Source organism: Theropithecus gelada, chromosome 3, assembly GCF_003255815.1.
Source record: "Theropithecus gelada isolate Dixy chromosome 3, Tgel_1.0, whole genome shotgun sequence".
NCBI lineage: Eukaryota > Metazoa > Chordata > Mammalia > Primates > Cercopithecidae > Theropithecus > Theropithecus gelada.
In genome coordinates, this window is record NC_037670.1 from 129,894,600 (window position 1) to 129,919,429 (window position 24,830).

General features: G+C 43.5%; 1 protein-coding gene across 7 annotated transcripts in view; it reads left to right on the plus strand.

Moving 5' to 3' along the window:
- Window positions 1-24,830, plus strand: part of RINT1 (RAD50 interactor 1) — a 40,062-nt gene that overhangs the window by 3,025 nt on the left and 12,207 nt on the right. For 2 of the 7 annotated variants that reach the window (XM_025380253.1, XM_025380255.1), the window contains exons 3-11: window positions 2,487-2,671; window positions 10,199-10,440; window positions 14,994-15,167; window positions 15,268-15,417; window positions 16,914-17,070; window positions 18,754-18,864; window positions 18,956-19,181; window positions 20,291-20,428; window positions 23,043-23,242. In XM_025380253.1, the coding sequence (XP_025236038.1) occupies window positions 2,487-2,671; window positions 10,199-10,440; window positions 14,994-15,167; window positions 15,268-15,417; window positions 16,914-17,070; window positions 18,754-18,864; window positions 18,956-19,181; window positions 20,291-20,428; window positions 23,043-23,242 (1,583 nt within the window). The remainder of the gene's footprint in view (window positions 1-2,486; window positions 2,672-10,198; window positions 10,441-14,993; window positions 15,168-15,267; window positions 15,418-16,913; window positions 17,071-18,753; window positions 18,865-18,955; window positions 19,182-20,290; window positions 20,429-23,042; window positions 23,243-24,830) is intronic. The other 5 variants (XM_025380258.1, XM_025380254.1, XM_025380257.1 and 2 more) reach the window with 5 other exon arrangements.

Genomic DNA, 24,830 nt, shown 5'->3' on the forward strand with positions numbered 1-24,830 from the left:
GCCTCAGCCTCCCGAGTAGCTGGGACTACAGGCGCCCGCCACCTCGCCCGGCTAGTTTTTTGTATTTTTAGTAGAGACGGGGTTTCACCGTGTTAGCCAGGATGGTCTCGATCTCCTGACCTCGTGATCCGCCCGTCTCGGCCTCCCAAAGTGCTGGGATTACAGGCTTGAGCCACCGCGCCCGGCATGTAGTCCCATTTATAACCTTGAGATGTAGGCTGGGGCAAATGTTACCATTTGTTTTCTAGTTGGAAAATTGAGGCATAGTGTTATGTTAATATTGCCTCTCCTACCCAATTTAGAATTGACAATTTAAAATTGCTCTGGGAAGAGCACAACAGATAGCTTGGGTTCTGGATCTTGGACTGGACAGGAAAGGGGAAAAAGGTCAGTACCACCTCCTGATTCTCACAGCATGTGAAAAATCTTTTAATTCAATTCATATAAGTTAAACAAAGGAAATTTTGTTTGTTAGGGTGTAGGGGTGGAGAGAGGAACATACTCTGTATAGAACACATTGGTATATGTCAGGCCTCTGAGCCCAAGCTAAGCCATCATATCCCTTATGACCAGATGGCCTGAAGCAACTGAAGATCCACAGAAGTGAAAATAGCTTAACTGATGACATTCCACCATTGTGATTTGTTTCTGCCCCACCCTAACTGATCAGTGTTCTTTATAATGTCCCCCACCCTTAAGAGTTTCTTTGTAATTCTCCTCACCTTTGAGAATGACTTGTGAGATCCACCCCCTGCCCCCAAAACATTGCTCTTAACTCCACCACCTATCCCAAAACCTGTAAGAACCAATGATAATCCCACCACCCTTTTCTGACTCTCTTTTCGGACTCAGCCCGCCTGCACGCAGGTGAAATAAACAGCCATGTTGCTCGCACAAAGCCTGTTTGGTGGTCTCTTCACATGGACACGTGAAACAGTATACTGTTAATCTTTACATAAATAGTTGAACAATATCTGACATTTACATTTTGCACTTAGGCATATCATTATTTAGATATTAATATTAATAAGTCCAATATGTACTGGACTTATTAAATGTCACAAAACAGGTAGTTTATTTGCCATGGAAAGAATCTCACTTCATACTATTTAGTGGTTGCATTAGTCATTCATTTTGATTTTTTCCTAGTAATTTGTTCTGTCATATTTTCTTTTTTCTGTTTCTGACAAAGATATCTTCGTACAATGACCTTTGAAGCTTAAAAACAATTTTTTTTTTTTTTTTTTTTTGGCCGAGCCCCCCTTTTTCGCCCAGGCGTGATCTCGGCTCATTGCAACCTCTGCCTCCTGTGTTCAAGCGATTCTTCTGCCCCAGCCTCCCGAGTAGCTGGGACTACAGGTGTGCACCACCATGCCCAGCTAATTTTTGTATTTTTAGTAGAGACGGGTTTTCACCATATTGGCCAGGCTGGTCTTGAACTTCTGACTTCGTGATCTGCCTGCCTCAACCTCCCAAAGTGCTGGGATTACAGGCATGAGCCACCGTGCCCAGCTAAAACCTTTTTACTTTTTTTTTTTTTTTTTTTTTTTTTTTAAAGAGATGAAGTCTCACTCTGCAGTCCAGGCTGGAGTGTAGTGGTGCAATCATGGCTCACTGCAGCCTCGATCTCCCTGGCTGCTCAAGCAATCCTCCCACCTCAGCCCACCTGAGACTACAGGTGCGTGCCACCATGCCTGGCTAATTTTGTTAGATGAAGTCTTGCTTTGTTGCCCAGGCTGGTCTAGAACTCCTGGGCTCAAGTGATCCTCCTGCCTTGGCTTCCCACAGTGCTGGGATTACAGGTGTGAGCCACTGCGCCTGGCCTTTTAAAAAACATTTTAAAACAAGAGTCTTCCTTTTGATGTTGCTCTAGACCATACTACTGGTTCCTTACACATTTCAAAAAGGTATTACGCCTTGTCTATTGACACCTGTGATTACTGGGTCACACTTTAGGAATTTTTCCTTTAATACTTCCCTCAGCTCTTAAGCATTTTACAGTAGTTGGTTGATAGAGTGCTTTAGAGCTATTCATCTGGGCATTTGTATGTGTGTGTTGTTCTTTAAATTATTAACTTTGTTTTGTTTTGGTTTTGTTTTTTGATACAGAGTCTCTGTCTCTCAGGCTGGAGTGCAGTGGCATGATCTTGGCTCACTGCAACCTCTGCCTCTTGGGTTCAAGGGATTCTCGTGCCTCAGGCTCCCGAATAGCTGGGACTACAGGCCTGTGCCCCCATGCCTGGCTAATTTTTGTATTTTTAGTAGAGACAGAGTTTCGCCACGTTTGCCAGGCTAGTCTCGAAGTCCTGGCCTCAGGTGATGCACCTGCCTCAGCCTCCCAAAGTGCTGGGATCGCAGGTGTGAGCCACCATGCCTGGCAAAATTATTAACTTTTGAAGGTAGATACACTGCTTTTACATGTTTTACATTTTCTTTAACTCCATAGTACATAATGACGTTGAGTAATTGTTATTCTTTTGTTTTAGGTGACATAAATGTTACAGTTCTTATTGGAAGTAAACAAGTCAGTGAAGGTACAGATAATGGTGATCTCCCTTCTTATGTGTCTGCATTCATAGAAAAGGAAGTTGGAAATGACCTTAAATCTTTAAAGAAACTTGATAAACTCATAGAACAGAGGACAGTAAGTAAAATGCAGTTAGAAGAACAGGTAAGTATTGAAACTCACTGAAATAATTATCAATGGTATACTTTTTACAATATAATGTCTATTATATATAGAATTTTAAAGATACAGAATGTGATAAATAGTCTATTGTAAACTGTTTAAGAGGACTTAAGAACCTACAATATACTACCTATTTTACAAATTAGGTAAAAGACAAAGTTCCTACTGATATAGTTTGTCTTGAAAACATATTGAGACCTAACATTTTATATAGATTTTCACAGAGTGACTTTTTTTTTCCTTTCATTCTGTTTCTAGTGAACATACAGTGACTTTTTTTTTTGAGACAGAGTCTTGCTCTGTCGCCCAGGCTGGAGTGCAGTGGCTGGATCTCAGCTTACTGCAAGCTCCGCTTCCCGGGTTTACGCCATTCTCCTGCCTCCGCCTCTGGAGTAGCTGGGACCACAGGCACCCGCCACCTCGCCCAGCTAGTTTTTTTGTATTTTTTAGTAGAGACGGGGTTTCACCATGTTAGCCAGGATGGTCTCGATCTCCTGACCTCGTGATCCACCCGTCTCAGCCTCCCAAAGTGCCAGGATTACAGGCTTGAGCCACCGCACCCGGCTTCATACAGTGACTTTTAAATTGCTTTTACAAGCAAATAATTTCATGGCATGTAAAAAAATATATACCATGGTGTAAACACCATCATTTCAATTTTTTTTTTTTTTGAGATGGAGTTTTGTTGCCCAGGCTGGAGTGCAATGGTGCCTCTCGGCTCACTGCAACCTCCGCCTCCCGGGTTCAAGCAGTTCTCCTGCCTTAGCTTCCCATGTGGCTGGGATTACAGGCATGTGTCACTCTGCCTGCCTAATTTTGTATTTTAGGTAGAGATGGGGTTTCAACATGTTGGCAAGGCTGGTCTTGAACTCCTGACCTCAGGTGATCCACCTGCCTTGGCCTCCCTTAGTTCTGGGATTATAAATGTGAGCCACTGTACCTGACCACATTTCAAATTTTAATAAATACACACATAGGAAGAAGTATAAAGTGAAAAGAAGTATAACATAATGGTTATTTCTGGGTGGTTGGTTGACAAGTGATGTATTTAAAAAATATTTCTAGGCCTGGCACAGTAGCTCACACCTGTAATCCCAGCACTTTGGGAGGCTGAGACGGGTGGATCACCTGAGGTCAGGAGTTTGAGACCAGCCCGACCCACATGGTGAAACCCCGTCTCTGCTAAAAGTACAACAAAAAAAATTAGCCAGGTGCGGTGGCAGGCACCTGTAATCCCAGCTACTCGGGAGGCTGAGGCAGGAGAATTGCTTGAACCCAGGAGGCGGAGGTTGCCGTGAGCTGAGATCGCGCCATCTCACTCCAGCCTAGGCAACAAAAGCGACACTCCGTCTCAAAAATATATATTTCTATGTATTTATAGGTTTTTTTTCTTTTACAATGAACATACCACTTAAAATAATTTTTTAAAACCCAATGAGTATAAGCTTAAACAAAAAAATAAGTAGTCCCGTCTACTTGGAATGGTGTGTTTGTCAAAGATAAACATTTTTTTCTTTTTTTTTGAGACGGAGTCTGAATCTGTTGCCCAGGCTGGAGTGCAATGGCATAATCTCGGCTCACTGCAACCTCCGCCTCCCGGGTTCAAGCGATTCTCCTGCCTCGGCCTCCTGAGTAGCTGGGACTACAGGCACGTGCCACCATGTCCAGCTAATTTTTGTATTTTTGGTAAAGACAGGGTTTCACCATTTTGGCCAGGATGGTTTTGATTCCTTGACCTGGTGATCTGCCCGCCTTGGTCTCCCAAAGTGCTGGGATTACAGGCGTGAGCCACTGCACCCGGCCAACATAAAACATTTTTATTGGGCTGGACGCAGTGGCTCACGCCTGTAATCCCAGCACTTTGGGAGGCCGAGACGGACGGATCATGAGGTCGAGATCGAGACCATCCTGGCTAACACAGTGAAACCCCGTCTCTACTAAAAACACAAAAAAATTAGCTGGGTGCAGTGGCGGGCGCCTGTAGTCCCAGCTACATGGGAGGCTGAGGCAGGAGAATGGCGTGAACCCAGGAGGCAGAGGTTGCAGTGAGCTGAGATTGCGCCACTGCACTCCAGCCTGGGCGACAGAGCGAGACTCCGTCTCAAAAAAAAATTTTTTTTATCATATAGCTACTAAATTAGGTTAAGAAAATTCTGTGTGGGTTATTTCCAGCTTTTTGATCATCTTATGTTCTCCCGTCCCTATTACCTTAGGCCTCCACAGCTTCCTGTCTTCCCACCACAACTACTGCTAGTCTTCAAGTTTAGCCTAGCTTTGTCTGCCTTTTCACTCCTGCAGGCAGGTTGTGTGGACCCAGTTGGAGGAAGTCATACAACCGAGTAGGTTGGTGCCAACCTATGTGTGTGGTCTGTCACCCTGGCTGAGTATTCAGCCCCACCAGCAATCCTTCCATGGGAAGGTCAGCTCCTCTGCTACTCCCCTCAGCTGTTCTTTCAGATTCTCTTTGAGACATCTACCCAACCTGTCCATTTTGCCCTTTCCTTTTCCCAAGCAGAAAAAAATAGAGGCCTAGCATGAATTTAGTGGCATTGAATTCAGTCTGTTGAATAGTCTATCCCACAATCCACAAATTTATATGTAGTCATTTTTAACCTCCTCATTCAGCAGAGGATCATTCTAAGGCAGACCTTATACCCCAGGTTCTATCTGCCACCTCAGTGAACTTGTGTCACTCTTATAATTTACCCTGTGTTTATCAACCAGTCCTATCCCTTCAGCGTGTGCATATGGACAGGTCTTTTCTATAAAACCTTAACAAACAAACGAAAAAACCTGTGATCTTTTAGCAGGTATTAGTTCTTTCCTTTGATTGTCAGGCTTCAGAAGGTAACCTTTGTTATCTATGTCTACTTTTTAATTTGCCATTCATATTTTTTTTTTTTTTTTTTTTTTTTGAGACGGAGTCTTGCTGTGTGCCCCAGGCTGGAGTGCAGTGGCGCGATCTCGGCTCACTGCAAGCTCCGCCCCCACGGGTTCACGCCATTCTCCTGCCTCAGCCTCCCGAGTAGCTGGGACTACAGGCGCCCGCCACCTCGCCCGGCTAATTTTCTTGTATTTTTAGTAGAGACGGGGTTTCACCGTGTTAGCCAGAATGGTCTCGATCTCCTGACCTCGTGATCCGCCCGTCTCGGCCTCCCAAAGTGCTGGGATTACAGGCTTGAGCCACCGCGCCCGGCCTGCCATTCATATTTGACCCACTGTAGTCAGGCTTGTTTCCGTAATGACCACAGAAACTTTTACTGAAGTTCCTTATTGAACCTTAAATTCAGCATGTCCAAAACTGTACTGATCCATTTTTTAGAGACATGTCTGTCTTGGTTAGATAATGGCACACTATCTGCCTGTCACCCAGACCTGAAGCCTAGGAGTCCTAGATTCCTTCTTATCATTCTCTATCTCTGTCACCAAGTCATCTGAGTTCTGCCTCAACATCTCTGGTGTCCATCCCATCTTTCCCACTCTTCTTTTTTTTTTTTTTTTTTTTTTGAGTAGGAGTTCCTGCTGCCCAGGCTGGAGTGCAATGGCACGATCTCGGCTCACTGCAACCTCCACCTCCCGGGTTCAAGCGATTCTCCTGCTTCAGGCTCCCAAGTAACTGGGATTATAGGCATGTGCCACCACGCCTGGCTAATTTTGTATTTTTAGTAGAGGTGGGGTTTCTCTATGTTGGGAAGGCTGGTCTCGAACTCCCGACCTCAGGTGATCCGCCCGAAAGTGGATCTTGGCCTTCCAAAGTGCTGGGATTACAGGCGTGAGCCACTGCGCCCGACCCCATCTTTCCCACTCTTGCTGATACCATCTTAGTTTAGGCAGGTTGGGAGCTTTGTAGAAATGCAGAATCTCAGTCTTACTTCAGACTTACTGTGTCTGAATCTGTATTATAAGATCTCTAGGTGATTAATGTGCACATTCATTAAATGTAGCCTGTCCATTTTATTGCATTAATCCCACTGTTGAAATTATTTGCTTACAACTCTCTTGTATACCAAAGGGATCTTAAGGACGGATGCTGTGTCTTGTTTGTGTAAATATTTCTAGCGCAGTGCCTGGTACAGAATAAGTATCTAATCACTGTTGATTGAAATTATTCTATGATGTTCTTTGTATTTGCTGATGACTAGTATTTGTATATGTTTTCCCATATACTATAAGAAAAATTCATTTAGTAAATGCCATTTTCTGTCTTCTTTTTTTTTGAGATGGAGTCTTGCTCTGTTGCCCAGGCTGGAGTGTGGTGGTGTGATCTCAGCTCACTGCAACCTCCGCCTTCTGGGTTCAAGTGATTCTTCTGCCTCAGCCTCCCAAATAGCTGGGATGACAGGCATGCGTAACCATACTCAGCTCATTTTTGTATTTGTATTTATTTTACTTTATTTTATTTTTTGAGACAGAGTCTCACTGTGTCACCCAGGCTGGAGTGCAGTGGCGGGATCTCAGCTCACCAACCTCCGCCTCCTGGGTTTACCAATTCTCCTGCCTTAGCCTCCTGAGTAGCTGGGATTACAGGCATGTGCTACCACACCCGGCTAGTTTTTGTATTTTTAGTAGAGACAGGGTTTCACCATTTTGGCAAGGCTGGTCTCAAACTACTTACCTCAAGTAATCCACCAGCTTTTGCCTCCCAAAGTGCTAGGATTACAGGCATGAAACACTGTGCTTGGCCGAATTTTTGTATTTTCAGTAGAGACAGGGTTTCACCATGTTGGCCCGGCTGGTCTCGAACTTCTGACCTCCAGTGACTTGCCCGCCTCGGCCTCCCAAAGTGCTTGGATTACAGGCGTGAGCCACCGCACCTGGCCAGTAAATGCCATTTCTTTTTTTTTTTTTTTTTTTTTTTTTTTTTTTTTTTTTGAGACAGAGTCTCGCTCTGTCGCCCAGGCTGGAGTGCAGTGGCCAGATCTCAGCTCACTGCAAGCTCTGCCTCCCGGGTTTACGCCATTCTCCTGCCTCAGCCTCCGAGTAGCTGGGATTACAGGCGCCCGCCACCTCGCCCGGCTAGTTTTTTGTATTTTTTAGTAGAGACGGGGTTTCACCGTGTTAGCCAGGCTGGTCTCGATCTCCTGACCTCGTGATCCGCCCGTCTCGGCCTCCCAAAGTGCTGGGATTACAGGCTTGAGCCACCGCGCCCGGCCGTAAATGCCATTTCTAAAGGCATTGCCTGGATATCGTCTCATCAAGTCAGTGGTTCTTAGCCTGGCCTTAATTCAGAATCACCTGGGGGTGTTGGCAAAATATAGATGCCCAGCCTGTTAGAATGAGATCTTTGTTTCCATTTTTTTTTTTGAGATGGAGTCTCGCTCTGTCACTCAGGCTGGAGGGCAGTGATGCAATCTCAGCCCACTGCAACCTCTGCCTCCTGGGTTTAAGAAACTCTCTGCCTCGGCCGGGCGCGGTGGCTCACGCCTGTAATCCCAGCACTTTGGGAGGCCGAGGCGGGCGGATCACAAGGTCAGGAGATCGAGACCATGGTGAAACCCCGTCTCTACTAAAAATAGAAAAAAAAAATTAGCCGGGCGCAGTGGCGGGCGCCTGTAGTCCCAGCTACTCGGGAGGCTGAGGCAGGAGAATGGCGTGAACCCGGGAGGCGGAGCTTGCAGTGAGCCGAGATTGCGCCAGTGCACTCCAGCCTGGGCGACAGAGCAAGACTCCGTCTCAAAAAAAAAAAACAAAAAAAAAAGAAATTCTCTGCCTCAGCCTCCCAAATAGCTGGGATTACAGTCGTGTGCCACCATGCTCAGCTAATTTTTTTTTTTTATTTTTTAGTAGAGACAAGATTTCCCCATCTTGGCCAGGCTGGTCTTGAAATCCTGACCTTGTGATCCACCCACCTTGGCCTCCCAAAGTGCTGGGATTACAGGCGTAAGCCTCCGTGCCTGGTCTGCAGTGTTTTTGTTTTTGTTTTTGTTTTTTCTTTGAGGAGTCTCGCTCAGAGTGACAGACACCCAGGCTGGATGGAGTGTGGTGGTGCAGTCTTGGCTCACTGCAACCACCTCCTCCTGGTTCAAGTGATTCTCCTGCCTTAGCCTCTCTAGTAGCTGAGGTTACAGGTGTGTGTCACCACGCCTGGCTAGTTTTTGTATTTTTAGTAGAGATGGGGTTTCACCATCTTGGCCAGGCTGGTCTCGAACTTCTTTTTTTTTTTTTTTTTTTTTTTGAGGCGGAGTCTCGCTCTGTCGCCCAGGCTGGAGTGCAGTGGCGCGATCTCGGCTCACTGCAAGCTCCGCCTCCCGGGTTTACGCCATTCTCCTGCCTCAGCCTCCCGAGTAGCTGGGACTACAGGCGCCGCCACCACGCCCGGCTAATTTTTTGTATTTTTAGTAGAGACGGGGTTTCACTGTGTTAGCCAGGATGGTCTCGATCTCCTGACCTCGTGATCCCCCGTCTCGGCCTCCCAAAGTGCTGGAATTACAGGCTTGAGCCACCACGCCCGGCCTGGTCTCGAACTTCTGACCTCAAATGATCCGCCCGTCTCGGCCTCCCAAAGTGCTGGGATTACAGGCGTGAGCCACCATGCCCAGCCCTTGGTTTGCTTTGAAGGAAAATATTTAGTAGGTAGAGCATGTATTAATAAATTTTCTCAGCTGGGCGCAGTGGCTCACGCCTGTAATCCCAGCACTTTGGGAGGCTGGGGTGGGCAGATCACGAGGTCAGGAGTTTGAGACCAGCCTGACCAACATGGTGAAACCCTGTCTCTGCTAAAAATACAAAAATTAGCTGAGCGTGATGGCACACGCCTATAATTCCTGCTACTTAGGAGGCTGAGGCAGGAGAATCACTTGAACCCAGGAGGCGGAGGTTGCAGTGAACTGAGATCATGCCACTGAACTCCAGCCTGGGCGACAGAGTGAGACTCTGTCTCAAAAAATAAAATAAAGTAAGTTTTCTCTAGCTGGATCCTCTGCTGAGCCTATGGAGGTAGACCTCTAGATGCTTACTGGAGGCCAGTGTATTAGGTCCCTTCCTATACATGTATGTATGCATATATTTTTAATTTTATTTTTATTTTTTTGCTTCACTTATTGTTTGCAACACAAAGGCATACTTCTTCCTGATATTTATATGTGTGTAAAACAGCATTTTATGTTTGGGTTTGATTGGTACAGGATGAAGAAATCAAACTTTTTTTTTGAAGGTGTTGATGGATGATTTTCAGTTCTGTTACAACAAATGTGTATTTTGAAGGGAATGAACTAAGAAAAAAGGTTACATACAGACTGGGCAACATAGTGAGACTTTGTTTCTATTTAAAGAAAAAAAAAAGAAAAGCCAGGTGTAGTGGTGTATACATGTAGTCCCATCTACTGGGGAGGTTGAGGTGGGAGGATTGTTTGAACCCAGGCAGTCAAGGCTGCAGTGAGCTATGATGGCACCACTGCACTCCAGCCTGGGCAACAGAGTGAGATCCCCTCTCAAAAAAAAAAAAAAAAAATTATGAAAATTTTATCTGATTGCTGCTATTCTTTCTTTCTTTTTAAAAATTGTGGTCAGGTACTTACAATTTCATCAGAAATTCCTAAAAGAATTCAAAGTGCCTTAAAAAATGCAGAAGAATCAAAGCGATTTCTTAATCAGTTTCTGGAGCAGGAAACTCATCTCTTCAGCGCCATTAACAGTCATTTGCTGACTGCACAACCCTGGATGGACGATCTTGGAGCCATGATTAGCCAAATTGAAGAGATCGAACGTCATCTTGCTTACCTTAAATGGATTTCACAGATTGAAGAACTAAGGTAAAATGGGCCTCTTTGTTCTCGTAATTACTATTTTCCTTTTAGGCTTCTTAGAGAGTACACGTGTGCCATTAAATAATTGAGTTAAAGATTATAATAATATAATTTTACCAGTTATGAAAATAGCGTTATGATAATGATTCTTTTCCTTTATTGTGAGTGAACATAAACTTTTCAGGGAGTTTAATTAGCATTTGGAAGAAGGTAATGTAAGTACGTTACACTTTTAAGTCTTTTTTTTTTTTTTTTGAGATGGAGTCTTGCTCTGTCACCCAGGCTGGAGTGCAGTGGTGCCATCTTGGCTCACTGCAAACTTCACCTCCTGGATTCACGCCATTCTCCTGTCTCAGCCTCCTGAGTAGCTGGGACTGCAGGCGCCCGCCACCATGCCTGGCTAATTTTTTTTTTTTTTTGCATTTTTAGTAGAGACGGGGTTTCATCGTGTTAGCCAGGATGATCTCGATCTCCTGACCTCGCAATCTGCCAGCCTCAGCCTCCCAAAGTGCTGGGATTACAGGTGTGAGCTACCGCGCCCAACCAAACTTTTAAGTCTTACAGTTGGATTATGAATACATGATAAAAACTATTCTTTGTAATGCCGAATTAATAAAACACACAGTTTGGTAATAGGTATTCCTATTTAATTTTTAGAACTGGTCAGTTAATGAAATGAATTGCTTTCTTTATAATTTGAATATTTTTCAGTGGGAATCATAAGAGCTACACAGTATTCTTGGATGAATAACAAGAGTTCTGCTACCTCTGGGTGGGAAAAACAAAAAAGGAAGTAAGGCTTGACCTTAGTTCTTGTTGAGTTGAGCACCTATCACTGGTGGTTAGCTGTATCTAGTTTTGCCTTTCAAACAACCTGAAGTAGCATTTCCACCTAGATTAGTAGATGATAAGGTCCCCCCATCCTTGTGTTGTTTTAACTAGTACTTGCTGCGCAGCTGCCAGCAACCATTAATGTTCCCTGGAAAACCTAAGGGAGAAAAGTCATCCAAGAGTCTTAATGTCCTGTTTCAAATGTATCATAGTTAATAAACCTAATATTATTTTGTTATGGATATGTTATGTATTTCTTTTTCTTGCATATATTTCCCAAAATTAAAAAAAATTTACCCATCAGTGTAATATAGAAATCTTTGTTTTTAGGCCGGGTTGGGTGGCTCACACCTGTAATCCCAGCACTTTCGGAGGCCGAGGTGGGCAGATCATGAGGTCAGGAGTTGGAGACCAGCCTGACCAACATGGTGAAACCTTGTCTCTACTAAAAATTAAAAAAAAAAAAAAAAAAATTAGCCAGGCATGGTGACGCACGCCTGTAATCCCAGCTACTCGGGAGGCTGAGGCAGGGGAATTGCTTGAACTCGGGAGGCAGAGGTTGCAGAGAGCTGAGATTGCACCATTGCACTCCAGCCTGGGCAGCAAGAGTGAAACTCCATCTCAAAAAAAAAAAAAACACTTTGTTTTGCATATAGGGGGGGTTTTACATATAAAGTGATATGCCTAAGATTGTAGTGTTGATTCCAGAAATTGATTAAAAAGCTTACTTTTTAAAGCATCTCATTCTTGTTTAGGTAAATTATTTGCAGTGAAGGAATTTTAAACCTTGCTTTATTTTACTGCATTTCTCCTTGTCCCTCAGAAAGGAAATACCAGCAAGGGGCAATGTTAATAACTTTATTAAGTAAAATACGTTATTTGAAATCCTCATTCTTGTAGTAGCCAGAGTAATAGATTAACTAAAATAGGGGTATGGTTATTGATAACCTTTTCTTTTTTCTTCTGTTTTAAAAAATTATTTTATTTATCTTATTATTATTATTTTTTTTCTAAGACGTAATCTTCCTCTGTCACACAGGCTGGAGTGCAGTGGCACAATCTCAGCTCATTGCAACCTCTGCCTCCCGGGTTCAAGCGACTCTCCTGCCTCGGCCTCCCGAGTAGGTGGGACTACAGGCATATGCCATCACGCCTGGCTAATTTTTGTATTTTTAGTAGAGATAGGGTTTCACCATGTTGGCTAGGCTGGTCTCGAACTCCTGACCTCAAGTGATATGCTTGCCTTGGCCTCCAAAAGTGCTGGGATTACAGGCGTGAGCCACTGCACCTGGCCTTGATAAACTTTTCAGGTATCTGAATTGTTTATAAGGGAAATATGCCGAGGGATTTGTATTAGAAATAGGGATCAAATTCATAAGCAGGTAAAGCACATTTATTTTTCTCTCTTTAATACTGTGCTATTTCCCTGAGGTCTTTTATGATGATATTTTCATTTCCAGCTTTCCTTTAGAGCTTCTGGGATTTTTCTCATCTCTACATTTCTTTATAATGGCCTGTTTTTATTCTGATGTACATCGTCCTTTTTTTAAAGTAGTTCCTTCTTGCTAGAATTAGCATCCTTATATTAGCTGTTTCTTGGATACTATAGCATAGCACTATCACTCTGAGTGAACCTTGTTTCTCTAGCTTTTCCTATGCTGTAAATGTCATTAATGCTTTAGTGTTGTGAGGAAATCTATTTCATTCCTTCCTTGAAAGCGGTACTCCTGCCAGGCGTGGTGGCTTATGCCTATAGTCCTAGTACTTTGAGAGGCTGAGGTGGGCAGATCGCTTGAGCTCTGAATTTCATGACCAGTGTGGGCAACATGGCAAAACCCCATCTCTGTTAAAAGAAAAAAAAAAAAAAGGCCAGGCGTGGTAGCTCACGCCTGTAATCCCAGCACTTTGGGAGGCCAAGGCGGGTGGATCACAAGGTCGAGATCGAGACCATCCTGGCTAACACGGTGAAACCCCGTCTCTACTAAAAATACAAAAAACAAATTAGCTGGGTGTGGTGGCGGGCACGTGTAGTCCCAGCTACTCTGGAGGCTGAGGCAGGAGAAGGGCGTGAACCTGGGAGGCGGAGCTTGCAGTGAGCTGAGATCCGGCCACTGCACTCCAGCCTGGGCGACAGAGCGAGACTCCGTCTCAAAAAAGAAAAAAAAAAATTAGCCAGGCTTGGTGGTGAGGACCCATAGTCCGTGATTGTACCACTGCATTGCAGCCTAGGTGACAGAGTGAGACTGTCTCAAAAAAAAAAAAAAAAAAAGCAGTACTCTTATATTCTGTGTTTGTACATTTGAAATTCTTCTGTAATATTTGTGTATTTCTTTTTTTTTTTTTTTGTTGAGATGGAGTCTCACTCTGTTGCTGAGGCTGGAGTGCAGTGGCACCGTGTCAGCTCACTGCAACCTCTGTCTTCTGGGTTCAAGCAATTCTCCTGCCTCAGCCTCCCGAGTAGCTGGGATTACAGATGCCCACCACCACGCCCGGCTAGTTTTTATATTTTTAGTAGAGATGGGGGTGGGGGTTCACCAAGTTGGCCAGGCTGGTCTCAAACTCCTGACCTCAGGTGATCCACTCATCTTGGCCTCCCAAAGTGCTGGGATTACAGGCATGCGCCATTGCGCCCGGCCTCTTTTTCTTTCTTTTTTTCTTTTTTTTTTTTTTGAGACGGAGTATCACTCTGTTGCCAGGCTGGAGTGCAGTGGCGCCATCTTGGTTCACTGCAACCTCCGCCTCCCGGGTTCAAGCAATTCTCCTGCCTCAGCCTCCTGAGTAGCTGGGATTACAGGCATGTGCCACCATGCCCAGCTAATTTTTGTATTTTTAGTAGAGATGGGGTTTTACCATGTTGGCCAGGATGGTCTCGATCTCTTGACCTCGTGATCCGCCTGCCTCGGCCTCCCGAAGTGCTGGGATTACAGGGGTGAGCCACCATGCCCTACCTGGAATTATATTTCTTTGAAGTGGGAAATCAAGTTCAGCTGGGCAAAGTCGGTAACAATTGAAGACCATCATACTTGACCTTACCAGATGCTACCACATTATTCCCTTGGATTAAGATACTGAAGACTTCTGTAAAAGGCATATTTGTCAGAAATGAGGGGTGCCCAAAGGAAGATGACACAAAACAGGCCTTTCAGGAGTAGTAGGAAGGGAAAGGTCCCGGGAGGTGTCCTGAACATAGGCTGAGGCTGCTGCTCATAGAAGAATGCAGAAGTAGTAGAGGACTATAGGCTCCTGGGGAGGCCTTGGTAAAAGGCCTCAGGGTGGTGCTTTGTTAAAAAACAAAGGCTACCTTAGGGTGGTACTTCATTCTCCCTTGGATGTAACTTTATATAAAACATGAAGAAAAAGCACTTTTTCCAAATTTAAAATTATTCTGAGCAATCTGTTCTTTAAATTTGCTTTAGGCTGGGCACGGTAACTCACGTCTGTAATCTCAGCACTTTGGGAGGCCGAGGCAGGTGGATCATTTGAGGTCAGGAGTTCAAGACCAGCTTGGCCAACACGGTGAAACCCTGTCTCTACTAAAAATACAAAAATGTTAGCCAGGCGTGGGGGTGCATACCTGTAATCCTAGCTACTGTGGAGGCTGAGGCTTGTTTGAACCCAGGAGACAGAAGTTGCATTGAGCCAAGATCTTCCCACTGCACTCCAGCCTGGGCAACAGAGTGAGACTCTTTGTCTCAAAAGAAAAAAAAATTGCTTTACTTTGTTTACAGTGACAACATTCAGCAATATCTGATGACCAATAATGTACCGGAGGCAGCCTCCACTCTAGTGTCTATGGCAGAACTTGACATCAAGCTTCAGGAATCATCCTGTACTCATCTTCTTGGTTTCATGAGAGCCACAGTTAAATTCTGGCATAAAATTCTCAAGGACAAGCTTACAAGGTAGGGAATTTACCCATATTTTGTGGTAATTGCTTTCCGATGGGTATTTGGTGATCGTTTGGTGATGTACTGAAATGTATGTGTTGCTTTTCTATTGCAGTGATTTTGAGGAAATTTTAGCACAGCTTCATTGGCCATTCATTGCACCCCCTCAATCACAAACTGTTGGCTTAAGTCGACCTGCCAGTGCCCCGGAGATGTACAGTTACCTGGAGACACTGTTTTGTCAGCTTTTGAAACTACAAACCTCGTATCTTTGTTGCAGTTGAAAACTTACTAAAATTTCTTTTTTCTAGAATGGGTTTGTGGCTGGAGAGTAAAACTTTTTCAAAGTGGCCAAGAAAGCCAAATAAGAATCCTGTGTTTGGACTTGGTCTGTAAGTGTCCACTGAGTGGTGGACTACACTCTTGCAAAGTGAATTGCGTGTGGGTGTGAGGGCTGTAAGGAAGAGTTCCGAGATACATGACTGATCCTAGTTCATAGCACAAAAAGGTCTCTTGGGGCAATAGAACAAATGGGCAATTGGGAGGAAACCTTAGTAACATAGCGTGAATTTAATCAAATGATACTTGAATTTTTTTGGTTGCTATTTTAGGAAAGATTTATAGATTAATTCTGATACCATTTTTGTGCTTTTTTTTTTTTTTTTTTTTTTTTTTTTTTTTTTGGAGATGGAGTTTCGCTCTTGTTGCCCAGGCTGGAATGAAGTGGTGTGATCTTGGCTCACTGCAACCTCCACCTCCCAGGTTCAAGTGATTCTTCTGCCTCAGCCTCCCGAGTAGCTGGGATTACAGGCTTGCACCACCATGCCTGGCTAATTTTGTATTTTTAGTAGAGACAGGGTTTTTCCATGTTGGTCAGGCTGGCCTCGAACTCCTGACCTCAGGTGATCCACCCGCCTCACCCTCCCAAAGTGCTGGGATTACAGGTGAGAACCACTGCACCTGGCCCTTTTTTTTTTTTTGGATACAGAGTCTTGCTCTGTCGCCCAGGCTGGAGTGCAGTGGTGCGATCTCAGCTTACTGCAAGCTCCGCTTTCTGGGTTCACGCCATTCTCCTGCCTCAGCCTCCCGAGTGGCTGGAACTACAGGCACCCACCACAACGCCCGGCTAATTTTTTTTATTTTTAGTAGAATCAGGGTTTCACTGTGTTAGCCAGGATGGTCTCGATCTCCTGACCTTGTGATCTGCCCGCTTCAGCCTCCCAAAGTGCTGGGATTATAGGCGTGAGCCACTGCGCCTGGCCGTACCTGGCCCATTTGTGTGCTTTTTTTAAAGACATGGTCTCACTTTGTCACCCAGGCTGAAGTGCAGTGGTGCAGTCACGGCTCACTGCAGCCTTGACCACCCAGGCTCAGTTGATTCTCCCACCTCTTCTTCCTGAGTAACTGGGACTACAGGCAAGTGCCACCATGCCCAGCTAATTTTTGTAGAGACAGGGTTTTGTCTATTGCCCAGGCACATCTCAGATTCCTGTGAAGGGGCCCAAGTGATTCGCCTACTTCAGCCTCCCAAAGTGCTGGTATTACAGGCATGAGTCACTATCATCATGCCTGGCTTTTTGTGACTTTTAACTGAATGTAAATTCAATATAAAGTTATATTACATATTATTTGCATCATAATTAACTCTACTGAGTATCTGATACATTTGTTGAAAAAATTTATTGTGTATGTATACATACATATGTGTGTGTGGATATTAGGTATGCTTTTGATTCTTTTTCCTTGACTTGATTATGTCAGAGATGAATTACTTACTGAGCCAAAGCAACTTCCAGAAAAATACTCTCTTCCTGCCTCCCCTTCTGTCATCCTGCCCATCCAGATTATGCTGACTCCTCTTCAGAAGAGGTTCAGGTATCACTTCAGAGGGAACCGGCAGACTAATGTGTTAAGCAAGGTGTGTTTTGCCAGCTCTTGTCCTTGGTTTTTATTAGGAACAAATGTTAGCGTTTCTATACTTTTGCTGGTTTAAGTTAAAATCTGACTCTTTACATTTCTGTTTTTTTTCTAAAGGGCTAAATTCCTGTTTTGTCACTGCTCTTCATACGTACAATTGAGGAGTTGTGTTCATATACTGTAGGAAAATATGGTATTTCTGCTCTTGGGCATCAGATGTTGCTGAATTATCATTGCAAAACAAATAAAAAAAGCAAAGCAAATATTAAGCACTTGGTATTTCTTTTTTTTTTTTTTTTTTTTTTGAGTCAGAGTCTCTGTCGCCCAGGCTGGAGTGCAGTGGCGTGATCTCAGCTCACTGCAGTCTCCACCTCCCAGGTTCAAGCAATTCTCCTGCCTCAGCCTCCCAAGTAGCTGGGACTACAGGCACATGCCACCATGCTGGGCTAATTTTTGTAATTTTAGTAGAGATGTGTTTCACCATATTTGTCAGGCTGGTCTGGAACTTCTGACCTTAGGTGATCCACCTACCTCAGCCTCCCAAAGTGCTGGAATTACAGGCGTGAGCCACCGCGCCTGGCATGCACTTGGTATTTCTGCCCTTAAACCTGTATAAAACATGTAGTTTTTGTAATGCAGACTAGCAGATTTTTTCTTTTTTTTTTTTTTTTTTTTTTTTTGAGACAGAGTCTAGCTCTGTCGCCCAGGCTGGAGCGCAGTGGCCAGATCTCAGCTCACTGCAAGGTGCGCCTCCTGGGTTCACGGCATTCTCCTGCCTCAGCCTCCCGAGTAGCTGGGACTACAGGCCCCGCCACCTGGCCCGGCTAGTTTTTTGTATTTTTTTAGTAGAGACGGGGTTTCACCGTGTTAGCCAGGATGGTCTCGATCTCCTGACCTCGTGATCCACCCGTCTCGGCCTCCCAAAGTGCTGGGATTACAGGCTTGAGCCACCGCGCCCGGCCAGCAGATTTTTTCTTAATTTACTTTTTGAAAATAAAAACCATAAGAAAATAATATTGAAATTATTTTCAAATGCTATTTCAAAAAATAATTTTTAGGCCATTAGTTCTTTGTAATACTCATGATTTTACCTATTATTGAAGTGTTAGGTTTTATTATTATTTTTTTTTGAGACGGAGTCTTGCTCTGTCGCCCAGGCTGGAGCGCAGTGGCTGGATCTCAGCTCACTGCAAGCACCGCCTCCTGGGTTTATGCCATTCTCCTGCCTCAGCCTCCTGAGTAGCTGGGACTACAGGCGCCCGCCACCTCGCCTGGCTAGTTTTTTGTGTTTTTAGTAGAGACGGGGTTTCACTGTGTTAGCCAGGATGCTCTCGATCTCCTGACCTCGTGATCCGCCCGTCTTGGCCTCCCAAAGTGCTGGGATTACAGGCTTGAGCCACCGCGCCCGGCCGAAGTGTTAGATTTTAAATATATATGGCGTTGTAAATTTATGAGTTTATTGACTTAAGTCACATTATTGAAATTTGTTGGGAGTACATTGGCAAACATTTGATTATTAAGCCTTTCAGTAGTTTAAAATTCAGAGTAGAAATTGTGCTCTTACATACAGGAATTTTCAACTAATTTTGTAAGTGTTGTGCATATACAATTAAATAGACTCATGTAATTGTAACTTTCTAATTGGAATGACTTACGAATTCAAACTATTTTCCTCCTTCCTTAGCCAGAATGGTACTTGGCTCAAGTACTTATGTGGATTGGAAACCATACTCAATTTTTGGATGAAAAGATTCAGCCAATATTAGACAAAGTAGGCTCTTTGGTAAATGCAAGGGTAAGAGACTCAGTCGTGTTTCTGTTTTAGAACTGTTTGTGTGCATGGATAACTTTTTATTTACATACCTCATGTTTGTGTATTTTTTTAGCTTGAATTTTCTCGGGGCCTTATGATGCTGGTTCTTGAGAAGTTAGCCACGGATATTCCTTGTCTGCTGTATGATGACAATCTCTTCTGTCATTTGGTGGATGAAGTACTGTTGTTTGAGAGGGAGCTACACAGTGTTCATGGCTATCCTGGCGCTTTTGCTAGTTGTATGCATATTCTGTCAGAGGAAACCTGTTTTCAGAGATGGTTGACAGTGGAGAGAAAATGTAAGTGCTGATGTAGCCAGAGGGTGGGGAGATATGTCTGTTTCTGTGAATATACATTTTTGAATACTTTTCTTCTCCAGTTCTGAGTAGGACTAGAGCCATCTGAAATTTTCTTTGTCAGGGTTTTCAGAGTTTCCTTCAGAGATAATATTTTCTTTACTTCACATGAAACTTCCATTTTTCCTGGAATTACACTCTACATGTTTCTAGAGTGGAATAGTCAAGCCAGTGGGGTGTTTAATTGTTTTATAGATTTTATCATAGAATTTTTCATTTTATTTATTTTGTTTTTATTTATTTATTTTGGGACAGACTCTTGCTCTGTGGCCCAGGATAAAAGTGCAGTAGTTCGAGCTCAGCTCATTGCAATCTCCACCCCCTGGGTTCAAGGGATTCTTCTGTCTCAGCCTCCTGAGTAGTTGGGATTACAGGCACGCACTACCATGCCTGGCTAATTTTTCTATTTTTAAGGAGTGACAGGGTTGCAACATGTTGGCCAGGCTGGTATGGAACTCCTGACTTCAAGTATTCCGCCTGCCTTGGCCTCCCAAAGTATCAGAGTATTTTGTTTTTTTACTTTTTTATTTTTGAGATAGGGTCTTACTTTGTCACCCAGGCTAGAGTGGAGTGGGCTGATCATGGCTTACTGCAGCCTCGACCTCCGGGGCTCAGGTGATCCTCCTGCCTCAGCCACCCCAGTAGCTGGGACTATAGGTGTATGCAAACCGTGCCTGGCTACTTTTTGTATTTTTTGTAGAGTTGGGGTTTCGCTATGTTGCCCAGGCTGGTTGTGAACTCCTAGACTTAAGCAATCCTCCCACCTTGGCCTCCCAGAGTGCTGGGATTACTGGTGTGAGCCACTGTGCCTGGCCAATAGAATCTTTCTGACTGTAGCTTATCTAGTCAACATAACTATTTTCAAAATTTGGGGGTGGGAGTAAAGTATCCTGTTTAAAGCATTAAGTAAGTTAAATTTAGTACAACTAATGGGAGATTATAGGTTTGTTTATTTTTTATAGAAAAGCCATCATTCCTAAAAAATTACAAGTTGAATAATTAGGAATGACTGTAACTACTTAATCAACATAATCGTTTTGTCTGCTTATCAGTTGCTCTTCAAAAAATGGACTCAATGCTTTCATCAGAAGCTGCCTGGGTATCGCAATATAAGGATATCACTGATGTGGATGAAATGAAAGTTCCAGATTGTGCAGAAACTTTTATGACTCTACTCTTGGTTATAACTGGTAAGTATAAGTCTTTTAAGATATGACTTTGTTTTAAAAGTACTGTTTTCACATGGTACTTTTTAAAATAGCTCAGTAGACTGGGTGCAGTGGCTCATGCCTGTAATCCCAGCACTTTGAGAGGCTGACGCAGGCAGATTGCTTGAGCCCAGGAGTTCGAGAACAGCCTGGGGTACATGGTGAAACCTGCTCTCTTCCAAAAAGTACAGAAATTAGTCAGGTGTGGTGATACATGCCTGTAGTCCCAGCTACTTGGTAGGCTGAGGTGGGAGGATTGTTTGAGCATGGCAGGTAGAGGTTGCAGTGAGCCACGATCGCGTCACTGCAGTCCAGCCTTGGTGACAGAGTGAGACTCCGTCAATAAAGTAATCAATAAATAAGCGGCTCAGCAAATTAATATTATATGATGGTTGTTATCTTCAAATTCAGTTTCTATATTGGTAGAAAGCTAACACAATATTCTAACTTTGGGGTTTTTATTAATTTAAGGATTTAAACATTGGTATACATGAAGGAAAACTTCCTGAATAATTATACAAAAACAATTAAATAAGAATTAATTTTATTATCCAAACTGTCTTGCTGTTGGGCTTTTTAGGTGTCTTCAGTAAATGGTGATTGGCCTGTATTTTTAATATTTTCTTGATCTTGATTTATCAAAGATTGCAGAAGAGAGTAAAATAATGAAGTAATTTTAAGGATTGGAGTAGTAATAGGAACTTTTGTTATAGTGCAGGGATTCTCTGGCTGGAGGGTAGCCTAGCATCCTCTGGCCCTCACTGGTCTTTAGCCAATCACGCTGCCCCCTTGTGGGCCTGCTTGTTGTCCAGGTGCCACTGGACCCTCATTGCCACCATCCTTGGCCCTCTTCACCTTCATAGACCACCAGCCTGTCCATTTCTTAGGCTTGTCTGATAACCTGAAGAAGTATCATTCCAGCCCAGTCAGTAATTAGTTTTGTTTTTTTTTTTTGAAACGGAGTCTCACTCTGTCACCAGGCTGGAGTGCAGTGGTGTGATCTCGGCTCACTGCAACCTCTGCTGCCTGGATTCAATCAATTCTCCTGTCTCTGCCTCCCGAGTAGCTGGGATTATAGGCGCCTGCAGCCACGCCCAACTAATTTTCGTATTTTTAGTAGAGACAGGGTTTCACCATCTTAGCCAGGCTGGTCTTGAACTCCTGACCTTGTGATCCACCTGCCTTGGCCTCCCAAAGTGCTGGGATTACAGGCGTGAGCCACCGTGCCCAGCCATAATTCCGTATTTTTAACTATAAGAAAAATATGAAAAACACTAAGACAAAAAAATTAAGGAAAATTCATGTGTCTCTTAAAAACTTTTTATTCAGAAAATTTTCAAACATACCCAAAAGTAGGATAATATGATGAACTCTCAGGTACCCATTACCAAAGTTTAAAGCAATTATCACTTTTCTGTTATATTTTACTCTTCAATTTTTTTTTTTTTTCTGGAGTATTTTAATTTCAGACCTCTCATCATGTCAATTGTAAATTTATTTTATTTATTTATTTATTTTTTTAAGACGAATTTCACTCTTGTCACCCAGGCTGGAGTGCAGTGGCGCGATCCCAGCTCACTGCAATCTCTGCCTCCCAGATTCACACCATTCTCCTGCCTCAGCCTCCTGAGTAGCTGGGACTACAGGCACCCACCACCACGCCCAGTTAATTTTTTTGTATTTTTGGTAGAGATGGGGTTTCACCGTGTTAGCCAAGATGGTCGCAAGCCAAGATGGTCTTGATCTCCTGACCTCGTGATCCGCCCACCTCGGCCTCCCAAAGTGCTGGGATTATAGGTGTGAGCCACTGCGCCTGGCCAACTGCCTGTAAATTCTTAAATGTGTATCTTTTAATTTATCCAAGTTCTTTCTTTTTTTAAAAAAAAAAAAAAAAAAAGCTGTTTATTTGTTGAACAAACTGTCTTTTTTTTTTTTTTTTTTTTCCTGAGACAGAGTCTCACTCTGTTTCCCAGGCTGGAATGCAGTAGTGCCATCTTGGCTCACTGCAACCTCCACCTCCCAAGTTCAAGCAATTCTCCTGCCTCAGAGTCTGAGTAGCTGGGATTACAAGCACATGCCACTACCGCCCGGCTAATTTTTTTAGTTTTAGTAGAGATGGAGTTTCGCCATGTTGGCCAGGCTAGTCTTGAACTCCTGACCTCAGGTGATCCACCTGCCTTGGCCTCCCAAAGTGCTGGGATTACAGGTGTGAGCCACCGCTCCCGGCTGTGCTTTCCTTTTTATTGGCAACAAGTATTCCATTGTGTGAATTAACAGTTTATTCACAGGCTGAATGATATCTGGGTATACTTTGCTTCTAGTTTTTTTTGAGATGGAATCTTGCTGTGTCACCCAGGCTGGAGTGCAGTGGCGTGATCACGTCTGTAATATGCAGATCTTATGTGTACTGTTGAATGAGTTTTGGCAAACATATACTTTTGAAACTCATATCCTTAAGAGAGCTCAGAAGTAAATCCGCACTTGACTGGTCAATTGATTTTTGACAAAAGCACTGAAGCAGGACAGTAGGGAAAACTTGTAAGTATATCATAGATGGTACCAAAACCTTCATATGTCTTAATAACTTTTTCCACAGACAGGTATAAAAATCTTCCCACAGCTTCCCGAAAGCTACAGTTCCTGGAGTTACAGAAGGACTTAGTAGATGATTTTAGGATACGATTAACACAGGTGATGAAAGAAGAGACTAGAGCTTCCCTTGGCTTTCGATACTGTGCAATTCTTAATGCTGTGAACTACATCTCAACAGTACTAGCAGATTGGGCTGACAATGTTGTGAGTTAATATGCTTTTATATTAAGTAATATATTACTAGCTCAAACTATTTTATTAATACTTTTCGAAATGTTTAATCTATTGCAAGCAAAATAAACATGCTAGACAGAACCATAGTGCCATAATTAGAAGGTACAATTAAAATACACATTTTTCTCAATCAAATCTCAAGTACTGAAATAATCCTGATATTTTAATGTTTTTAATCATTGGATAAGCAAGCCTTTCGTGAAATAATTGTTTATAGAGTGAACCATACTTGGAAATATTCATGTATGGTAATTGCAGTCACAGGAAAAGCTAAGATTAAATAATGATGTCAAAAGCAATCCAGGACTTTAAGGAAAATGAAAGAATAACGTTTAGTACCTCTTGAATGTCTTGAAAACATGACAAATTATAAAGAGTCATGAAAATAGGAAGAAACATTTAAAGTTTTAATTGTTTCATACATTAAAAATCTATTTGGCTGGGTGCAGTGGCTCAAGCTCTTAATCCCAGCACTTTAGGAGGGTGAGATGGGAGAATACTTGACTCCAGAAGTTGGAAACCAACCTGGGCAACATAGACCTCATTTCTCCAAAAAATAAAAAATAATATAAAATTAGCTAGGTGTGGTGACGTATGCCTGTAGTCCAAGCTACTTGGGACTGAGGTGGGACGATCACTTGAACCCAGGAATTCTTGACCAGCCTGCGCAACATAGTGAGACACAATCTCTAGAAAACATGAAAATAAAAAATAAGAAACTAACATTTTGTGTATCATATTTTCAAATATATGCATGAGTAAATAGAACAGGAAAATGAACTTCAGTGTGGCGACCACTCAGCCTCTTTTTTTTTGAGACAGAGTTTTGCTCTTGTTGCCCAGGCTGGAGTGCAGTGGTGTAATCTCAGCTCACTGCAACCTCTGTCTCCTGGGTTCAAGGGATTAACCTGCCTCAGCCTCCTGAGTAGCTGGGATAACAAGTGCTCGCCATCATGCCGGGCTAATTTTTTTTTTTTTAGTAGAGACGAGGTTTCACCATGTTGGCCAGGCTGGTCTTGAACTCCTGACCTCAGGTGATCCACCCGCCTCGGCCTCCCAAAGTGCTGGGATTACAGGCATGAGCCACCATGTCCGGCTCACTCAACTTCTTACACCAATTTGGTTTTATTTAAACCTCTCTTCTGCCACCCCATACCTAATTATTTTGAAGCAGATCTCAGATATCATATTTCATGGTAATATTTTTATATAGAGATATATATTAGTATGTATCTCTAAAAGGTAAGAACTCCTTAAGAAAAAAAAACACAGGCCGGGCGCGGTGGCTCAAGCCTGTAATCCCAGCACTTTGGGAGGCCGAGACGGGCGGATCACGAGGTCAGGAGATTGAGACCATCCTGGCTAACACGGTGAAACCTCGTCTCTACTGAAAATACGAAAAACTAGCCGGGCGAGGTGGCGGGCGCCTGTAGTCCCAGCTACTCGGGAGGCTGAGGCAGGAGACTGGCGTAAACCCGGGAGGCGGAGCTTGCAGTGAGCTGCGATCCGGTCACTGCACTCCAGCCTGGGTGACAGAGCGAGACTCCGTCTCAAAAAA